The sequence below is a fragment of the Leptidea sinapis genome, chromosome 6, assembly GCF_905404315.1.
Source record: "Leptidea sinapis chromosome 6, ilLepSina1.1, whole genome shotgun sequence".
Taxonomy (NCBI): domain Eukaryota; kingdom Metazoa; phylum Arthropoda; class Insecta; order Lepidoptera; family Pieridae; genus Leptidea; species Leptidea sinapis.
In genome coordinates, this window is record NC_066270.1 from 4,398,837 (window position 1) to 4,409,495 (window position 10,659).

Below are 10,659 nucleotides of genomic sequence, written 5' to 3' on the forward strand. Positions count from 1 at the left end.
TCGGGTTGAATAGATAATTTATAAAAAAAAAGCGTGTGCTTGTTATCTTTACGCCCATTTAAAGTAAAACTTCTTTGACGTTTACGACACTTGTCATTAAAACAGTTAAAAATGTTATTGATATTATTCATTAAAATAACTCAACTCTCTCTCTCTTTCTATCTTCACTAACTTATATCTCCCTCACAATTTCGTCACGCATTCACCAGTTTACTCCCCACGCGTGCGAAAAGAATTTAAACTTCAAAAATGTAACCTTTACCCAAATACCTTATCTAAAAAATACAGTTACAATTAATGAATTACACGCATTTTAATCCTTTAAAAAGTATAATATTAAAATGTGTAACACTCGAATTAACGCTAGGCACCCATAATTATATGAGATTTTCTCGTGATTTTACAACTAAACGAAATATCCTATCAAAGAGAAATTTAAATATATATATTTTCAATCCTTTTTCTTTCCGTTGCCTAAACTGAAAACACGATTGGAACATATTTGTTCGATACTTTTTAAATCGAAAAAGATGCTTACTTTAAAGAATATGGTAATTTGCTTGAGAACTACATGTTCCATAAAAGCAAAAAACGCTTAGTGATCCCAGTACTAAGAAAATTAATAGCTGAAACTGGAACCAAATATCGCTTAAGGCGAGGTTTTCCCAACACTTTAGGTAAAAATTGCGCGAACGTTAGATTCGATAGGTACGTATGGACACGGGCGTCGGGCATGGTTGAGAACGAACCGAGCGATGCGGGTCAACGACCGCCGGTCCCAGAAGGACCGCGTAATATTTTTTAAAACTTACAGTTGTGCTAGAGTACGGAATTACTGCGATAATATTTTTTATGCATTTTTGAAGTAAATCTTTTTTATCGACGTATGAGAGAAAAGTTATATTACGCGCAAAATTATGATTTCAACATTATGGATATCGTATCCGAGATTCTCGAAGGTGCAGAGAACTAATTTGGGATCATTTTTAAAATCCAAGATGGCCGCCGCGCAAAGTTATGATTTCAACAATATGGGTATCGTATCCAAGGTTCTCGAGGGTGCAGAGAACGAATTTGGAATCATTTTTGAAATCCAAGATGGCGGCCGCACAAAATTATGATTTCAGTAATATGGATATCGTGTCCGAGGTTCTCGAGGGTGCAGAGAACGATTTTGGGATCATTTTTGAAATCCAGATTCGTTCTCTGCACGAGACGCTCGGATACGATACCCATAATTTTGTAATCATAATTTTGCGCGTCGGCCATCTTGGATTTCAAAAATGATCCCACAATCGTTCTCTGCACCCTCGACAACCTCGGACACGATATCCATATTGCTGAAATCATAATTTTGTGCAGCGGCCATCTTGGATTTCAAAAATGATCACAAAATCGTTCTCTGCACCCTCGAGAACCTCGGACACGATATCCATATTGCTGAAATCATAATTTTGTGAGGCGGCCATCTTGGATTTCAAAAATGATCCCAGAATCGTTCTCTGCACCCTCGAGAATCTCGGACATGATATCCATATTGCTGAAATCATAATTTTGTGCGGCGGCCATCTTGGATTTCAAAAATGATCACAAAATCGTTATCTGCACCCTCGAGAACCTCGGACACGATATCCATATTGCTGAAATCATAATTTTGTGCGGCGGCCATCTTGGATTTCAATAATGATCACAAAATCATTCTCTGCACCCTCGAGAACCTCGGACACGATATCCATATTGCTGAAATCATAATTTTGTGCGTCGGCCATCTTGGATTTCAAAAATGATCACAAAATCGTTATCTGCACCCTCGAGAACCTCGGACACGATATCCATATTGCTGAAATCATAATTTTGTGCGGCGGCCATCTTGGATTTCAAAAATGATCACAAAATCGTTATCTGCACCCTCGAGAACCTCGGACACGATATCCATATTGCTGAAATCATAATTTTGTGCGGCGGCCATCTTGGATTTCAAAAATGATCACAAAATCGTTCTCTGCACCCTCGAGAACCTCGGACACGATATCCATATTGCTGAAATCATAATTTTGTGCGGCGGCCATCTTGGATTTCAAAAATGATCACAAAATCGTTCTCTGCACCCTCGAGAACCTCGGACACGATATCCATATTGCTGAAATCATAATTTTGTGCGGCGGCCATCTTGGATTTCAAAAATGATCACAAAATCGTTCTCTGCACCCTCGAGAACCTCGGACACGATATCCATATTGCTGAAATCATAATATTGTGGGGCGGCCATCTTGGATTTCAAAAATGATCCCAAAATCGTTATATGCACCCTCGAGAACCTCGGACACGATATCCATATTGCTGAAATCATAATTTTGTGCGGCGGCCATCTTGGATTTCAATAATGATCACAAAATCGTTCTCTGCACCCTCGAGAACCTCGGACACGATATCCATATTGCTGAAATCATATTTTGTGCGTCGGCCATCTTGGATTTCAAAAATGATCACAAAATCGTTATCTGCACCCTCGAGAACCTCGGACACGATATCCATATTGCTGAAATCATAATTTTGTGCGGCGGCCATCTTGGATTTCAAAAATCATCACAAAATCGTTCTCTGGACCCTCGAGAACCTCGGACACGATATCCATATTGCTGAAATCATAATTTTGTGCGGCGGCCATCTTGGATTTCAAAAATGATCACAAAATCGTTCTCTGCACCCTCGAGAACCTCGGACACGATATCCATATTGCTGAAATCATAATTTTGTGGGGCGGCCATCTTGGATTTCAAAAATGATTCCAAAATCGTTATCTGCACCCTCGAGAACCTCGGACACGATATCCATATTGCTGAAATCATAATTTTGTGCGGCGGCCATCTTGGATTTCAAAAATGATCACAAAATCGTTCTCTGCACCCTCGAGAACCTCGGACACGATATCCATATTGCTGAAATCATAATTTTGTGGGGCGGCCATCTTGGATTTCAAAAATGATTCCAAAATCGTTATCTGCACCCTCGAGAACCTCGGACACGATATCCATATTGATGAAATCATAATTTTGTGCGGCGGCCATCTTGGATTTATCTAACTTCCCTAAAGTACATATATACAAAAATCCCGCGTGGCATAATATTCAAAATAATATTACGTAAATTTTATTTTAGCACTTTCCGACTTACATTTACCTATATATTTCAACAAATACGCTGTCGCATCATCATTATTTTTTTACTATGATTCCCGCTTTGTACTTGTTTGCTAAAATCTAACGTAATGTGAGCCCGAGAGACACGAACACAATACCTTACTTGACAGTGGTCACGGGCGTACTGCTGGCTTGAGCGAGCATGCATCCAAGGCGTCGCGTTTGGTTTATTAAGAAAAAAATTAATATAAAATAATTCACAAAGCGTATTGATAAATCCCACAGTGAAAACTTATAAATACTAATAAACTATCGAATAAAATAAGTTTTGTGTTTATAGCTATCATAGTTTTATGATAATATAAACAATTCAAATAAAAAAGACTATTTTTCAAAAAATAAATCTATCGAGATTTCTTTTCGTAATCGTGTTTTCGAAACAGCGATAATTTAGATAAAGAAATGAAGATAAACATGTCAAAAAATTGGAACCTTAGTATTTGTAGAAGTATTTTAAGTAGATTTTTAAATATGCTACTTTTTAGGACTATAGCGCCTTAAACGCAATCGTTTGATACCCAGTGGTGACATCAACAGGCAGTCGCCTGTTTATAAAATGTACTCATAACTGGTGATCTTTGAACTATTCATAGAAAACTCATGAAGGTCATATACATGTTGTAAGCATGTAATTTTTGTGAAACTACTACGCCTAGACATCTTCATTACATTGGTACGTACACGGGGATAAAATACACAAAACACAGGCTTTCTCACCGGTCACTTTCCCTTAAACAAACATCTATCTACCATAGGTATGACAGACCTTTTGCAGCGGATGCATGGAGGCAGAAGAAACCCCAGACACATACTTATAGAGTGCAAAAGTGTGGCCGAACAACGGGCACACATCCTCCGATCTCAATCATTGCTTCATGATGCCTATTGTAATTTAAAGAGACTGCTAGACGTATGGTTTGTCTTCTGACTCCAACCATCCCAGATTGCTTACAATAGTAAAAAGTGGCCTATCAAGAGGCTAAGTGCGTAAGCAGCCCAGTTTTAGTTTACTAACTAACTACATTAGTATGAATGCTTGCAACGCTCCAGATATTGAAAGAAAGAAATGAATGAAGAATCCACAAATAAAATTTTATTAAAGAATGTTTTCAAATTTATTTTGTGTATTAATCCTAGAAGTGAGGATTATCATTATAAACATAACAAATTGTTTAAATGAAAGTAAACTAAAGTGAAAAATGATCAACATGAATTATATTTAAAAAAAACAGCAGTTTAGTGTAAATAAAGACACAAACACTTTCAAGGAGTGAGTTTTACTTGATGTATTCTCCCTCTTGCTGCTGGATAACCGATGAATACAGGTCAGGTTTATAATATTAGTGTGCGTGACAAGCTACGTCTTACACATGCGATTTGTACGTAACTTTGTATTATTGTGCGTGACTGGCTCAAAATAAAGGTTTTTTCGATGTTTTCACTGAACGTAGTGTTTAAATTCTCTTTGGTTTTCACAGCTGTAGCAATCTCTCTAGGCATATCTAAGCATATCAATCTTTGTTTTGAATAAATTCATAGTGACTTAATTTAATATTTTGTAGTATAATTAGTAGGTATTCTTTTATGGTTGATGAAGAGTTTTCGCAGTTAGATTATATAGTAATTTACGCTTAACGCGGGTTTATTACTTCTAGTACATTCTCATTTAGATTTCTATTGCCTACAATGATGGCAGACGTCAGCCTGTGGCAACCTAATTTTTGTTTCGCAAAATATTTTGTAGATATATTTTCTGCTATCCTGGTGTAAGCTTATGTTCATACTTAATAATTTACATTTTTTTTCTTACTCGTGTAAGTGACGTTTGTGTATTTTTTTTCATCGCTTTGCATATATTGGAATTGAAATCTAATATCATTCAGTTTTGAAAAGAGCAACTTTAGAGTTTCTTGCTCGTTCTTCTCTAAGGAAATTTGTCTCCCGAATGAGCTGTAAGAAAAAAAAATACATTTCAAGTGTAATACAATTTAACTGCGAAATAAAAATATTTTTGTTTGTTTGTTAAAAGCACATACTTCAACCCATCAAAAGACTTACTAACTCGCCGTAGCCGAGTAGAAGCCATAGAAAGTTATCCATTTCATCCGGGAAACCGTCCACTGCTGGCAAAGTTAGCAATGAGGATTGGTTCTGCGTTACCCTCATCCAATCTACACGGCGATCTTGATCAGATCGCACATCTTGTGGGGGGCCTACCAACACTAGACAGTTAAAATAAAAAATAATCACAAATGACAGTTTTAGTACACAAACAAATTTATTCAGACATCGTTTTATATCGGCACAGGGAACCTAAAGGTCATGGGTTCTGTTACAAAGTCATCGTAATATTTAGCGTTGCAACTCCGTGAGTCCTTCACAAGCATGTCACCTGTCAATCCTAATTGATGCAGGGATTTCACAGCCAGCTCTTTCGAAACGTCGTTCAGAATCTGATGTCTTGATAGGATCCAGACGTAAACTGAAATAAAATACGACTTAAATTAAGGGACATAAAGAATACACTACTCGTAAATCTTCTAAGTGATTACCATCATTTAAATCATCATTAGGGCATTATTCTATTCGGCCATATCCCCTCCTTTTTCTGCCATGCAGTAATGTGCGTGCTTTACGGTCTTTCGGTTCGATGGGCGCCGTAGCTGAAGTTAGCGAAATTACTAATGGGCTAATGAGTCTTAATATCTCATGTCTCAAAGTGACGAGCGCATTTGGCATGCTGATCGGAATTTTGGGTCAATTACCATCAATCACAGGGCACAGGGCAGGTGTACCAATATTGGTAACCCCCTGCCCGTTGGTTGGTGTCGTCACTTTTCCTCATATTATTTTTATTATTAATTATTACCACTAATGTAATTCCTATTTGCAAAAGATTGTCAGTGATTGCAATGATCCTAGAAAATGATCGCTCAACATCAGGTGACCCATAAGCTATTGTGACCTCCTTCCATAAAACAATTAAGACATGTATCTCCCTTTGGTTAAACTCTCTAAGCTATAAATCCTACTAATGTCATAAATCTGTTCGTTTTAGTGTATATTAGTTGATAAATCTACATTATAGCTTATTTGTGGTCTCTGGTCGTGCTAAAATGATCAAATAGTGGATTTAGTACACAGTGTAGATGTAACTGTTGATAAAAGCCGACCTACGCGTTGGTACATTCCTTGATCAAGGCGAGGATGTATCTACTTGAAAACAGGTCAAGTATACAAGGAACACACTTCTTATATAAATCCACAGTAACCAATAGCGATTGTTTACGTTGTGTTGTGATCAACACTTAACCAATCACGATACGTTGTGATTGTTAATTGGCCAATAAGCATTCAGTACCAGCACCCGCTCACCTCAGTTGTTTAACTGAATTGTTTACATTGTGAATATGTTAATGTTAATGGAGATACCTACCTCTCTGGGGGATAGGACTGGTTCTATGAATGAATTTAAGTTGGTTAACTTACTGTAGTGTTTGTCAATAAGTGGACTGTATTGGCACGTGTAAACTGTCGCGTAATAATTGTAGTTTGTAGCTAGCACTCTGAATGGATATCTTCTTGTCTTCACTGAAAGCCAACATATTGTTTTAATTTATTATCCTAATTAATAATACAAATGCGGTGTGAGTTTGTGCGTTAGTTATGCCTTAAGTAGTCATTCGATCATCATGAAACGGCACACGTTACCAGGAATATCGAAAAGGATTAAGAGGACATTTGATCTCGAAAATTTTAAGAATTCCTGAAGAAACGTCTTATTACAGACGGACGACGGACAGGTGGCCGTTGGGGCAGAAAAGTCCTCGAATGGCGACCGAAAGACGTCGTGCTGGTAGGCCCCCCACAAGACGGACCCACGATCTAACTACCGTCAAAATCACCGGAATACGTTGGATGCAGAGCAGCGCACGACTGATTGTCTTCCGGCTGAAATGATAATTATGATGATGATAACAGTAATAGAAAGCTATATAATGAAAAAAAGATTATGTCCAGCATATGCATTAACCTTTAATGCAAAGAGAATGAAAGAAAAGAAAGACCGTCTATGTATGTAGACCGAGCCTTATGTGTAAATAAGCACATTAAAATACTTTTCAAAGGATTAAATACGCGTGTAATTGATACTGTATTTTTACATTAGGCTTTTGCGTAAAACGATCCCTGAGGGTAGAATGAAAACGTACTCTGAAAAGGTCATGTCGGGTTAAATAAAATAATTTAAAAAATGTAACATTTACGCAAACACCTAATGTAAAAATACGAGTTACACGCGTTTTAATCCTTTGAAAAGTTTTTTTTTTATTAAAATTACTCGTCTTAATCAAAGAAAATACTAAGGCCTAAAATGTGAACGATGTCGCGGGCAGAATCTAGTTATTAAACATACTGATGCACAAGAAATATGAAGAAACAAGAAAGCCTTAATTGTCTAGCGGCCGTATTCTGTATCTTTATTATGTATATATTTCCCCTTATTCATAATGGTCCGCTAACTTTAAACAGCCGCTAAGGAGTGTTTTTTCTCATTCTGACTTGGGTCAATAGAAGAAGACAGAGGGCGGATTAGCAATGCTTTAAGTTAGCAGACTATTATGAATAAGGGGGTTAATGTTTATTAATATTTTATCTATATCTCATTTTTTATACTAATATACCTTGTGCCACCTATAATATAAATATTATGGTTATTTACTTAAAATTATAATATGATTTAATATTAATTATAATAATTTATTTATAATTATAATTGTTTTCAACATGTTCATGAAAAAAAAAATTACAATGGGAAGACTACAACAGCTGTTTACTTCAAATGTTACGAGGGGCTGCTGAAAACCAGTGTTGTGTTGGTGTCTTCTGCACTGACCAACAATATACGGAGTCAGCTCCTTTTAGCATGGAATCACGCGCCGCACAGTTTATTTAATTTTTTTGTGTGTATTTTAATAATTTTTGTTACATTTAATTTAATTTATTACTTTAAGATATATACATTAAATTGAAGGTGTGTGTTTTTATTGTTAAAAAAATGTTTCTATTCTATTATTGATAACGGCCGATAGTCCAATGCTTTATGTCGATAGGTTATTGAAATGTAAGCGTAAAAAGATAGATTTGTCTACCTCTAGTAAGTTAAACTAAGGATAGATAGGTTATTGAGGACGGCCGTAGATCGGGAATAGTAGTTAATAATAGTGAGATTAGACTAGAACTAATTAATTAAGTAGAACTTATTATTATATGATGTTTCAATACAGACTCACAGCGTCTTGGGGCGTTTTTAAAGGCGAATATCAGATCCATTTTAGCAGCATCTTCTTCCTTAATTGGTATTTCAATTTTGCCCACGCTGTACCTGTGGAAAAGTCCAAGATCTATCCTGGACTGGTTTAGATAGATGCCGGAAGGCCTCGTCATCAGCTCGATTGTGGAACAGTTGTTCAGGCTCTGGCCATCGCTGGAAAAGTGGTATACTTGATACCATTTATTGTAGAACTGAAACAATAAGGTTTTACTTTACGGACAAATATAAGACTAATTTACCATTAAAACATAGACATTTAAGAGTCAATGAAATTCTGAAAATCGTTAGTTACTTACTGTTTAAATTATACGCTTGTTGAAAAGAAAATTTGGCGTAAATAATATTAATAGCACTTTGGGGAGGATGTAACCGGTAAGCACGATACGAATTGGAAGGCTTTAATATACCTGAGTAGCTTGTTTTAGTTAGGCATCCCCACTACTATACCTATGAACCGCGGGGTTGGGCATATCAATTACCATCAGCTGAACGTCCTGCTCGTCTAGTCCCTTATTATTATAAAAAAAAAACAAGCATTGCTGACCTTTTAGTGCACAATTTTGTGAAAGTATGCGCCATGGGGTGCATCAACATGGAAATACCGCGCATGGAATCTCATTCATTTCTCGTTGTACGTGCAAGAAGGTTTTAAAATACTGTCTGTGAGGAACCCCACAGATCCAGATGTTAAGGGTAGTAAAATAATTTGTAGCGTGTATGGATACGATGTTTGAAATCAGTGGAAGAACATAACCCTACTACTAAGCTCTTTAGAAAATTTCCCATATTAATTGATAGTCCATACTTTAAAAAATACGTACGTCAGCTAATCGAAAGTTCTCCTGTACTTCAACAATTGGACACTTCCCTGGCCTGGTAAAATATCCTTGTACATTATTAAAACAAGCTAAAACAATTATTATTAAAGAAAACATGATCTGTTGCGTTCTGGACGTCTACTGAATGCTATCATAGGTTATCTCGCCTTTCTCATAACGACCTATAATTAAATTATTATCATTTTACTTACCAGTAAACATGATAAATGGTTCAGTATTAACTGTTTTAATAATATAATATTTTAATGCTTTTTTTTTCTTATTTTCCTTAAGACATTACACTGAAATTACATGTCAACTAACTATTTTTTACAATATCTTAATAATGTTAAACGTAGCTAAAACTAATTTGTCAAGTAATAAATTGGTTAGGTTTTAAGTGGCGATTAACAGTATGAAACTTGAAATCAGTTACGTTGATAGACATACCCTCTTAATCATAATAGTCTGCTAACTTAAGGCATTGCTAGTTCTCACTGTCTTTTTCTATTGACCTAAGTCAGAATGAGAAATAAAACTCTGTAGCGGCTGTTTTAAGTTAGCGGACCATTATGAATAAGGGGGTAAATAGTTAAAATTACTTTTGGTAGGTGGTTATTGGTGATATGGTGGTTAGATGAAGAACTAGCTCGCCATCCAGACATTGTTTTATCCGTCGACGTCAGACCCCCATGTTGAAAAAGCTATAGATTTATTCAAGAAAAGACTCATTCATAAATCAAGCTATTTGAAACCATAGTTTTTGCGAGAGAAATTGGGCAATTACATCCACTCTGTATCATAAAAATATTTTATAAAACTATGAAATTAACTTTTTTGCACCTTATGCAATGGACATTGGGCCTCGAAAAAAAAGGGTACACTCACGGACGAGTAAAATAAGAAGGACTCCGTGTCACCTAACATAACAGTGAGGCACCAAAACAAGCCGGTAAACGTGTAAATACACATACACTTACACTCATACAAGCCGATCGGCCGCCATTATGAGATTAGCCATCGTCTGTGACAGATCAGTTTGCGTCGCAATAAAATATTTTAAAAATGCCGTAGTGCGTTGTGAAAAAGTGTAAAAACAATACTATAAAAGTATTTGTGGATATATGATTATTATTAAGGGAGAAAAAATTGTGTATCTGGTATACCCCGTAACCGCACACACACTAGCATAAAGGTGCTTCGCTTGCTAATATAACGGCGCGGAGTCCTTCTTTTTTTACTAGTCCGTCGGTACACTACGTAAAAAGGAGTAATGCGCCGGCAACGCTCCTGTAATTCCACTAGTGTT

The 10,659-nt window shown here is 36.3% G+C and overlaps 2 protein-coding genes across 2 annotated transcripts in view; one reads left to right on the forward strand and one right to left on the reverse strand.

The window, feature by feature from the left end:
• Positions 1 to 10,659, forward strand: part of LOC126964921 (uncharacterized) — a 648,802-nt gene that overhangs the window by 623,582 nt on the left and 14,561 nt on the right. The window lies entirely within an intron of this gene.
• LOC126964940 (insecticyanin-A-like) lies at positions 5,454 to 9,511 on the reverse strand. The gene is made up of 4 exons (XM_050808271.1): positions 9,354 to 9,511; positions 8,492 to 8,723; positions 6,690 to 6,791; positions 5,454 to 5,682 (listed from the first exon to the last, which is right to left on the reverse strand). Exons 1-4 carry the CDS (start codon positions 9,465 to 9,467, stop codon positions 5,495 to 5,497), a joined length of 636 nt encoding a protein of 211 aa, XP_050664228.1. The 5' UTR covers positions 9,468 to 9,511; the 3' UTR covers positions 5,454 to 5,494.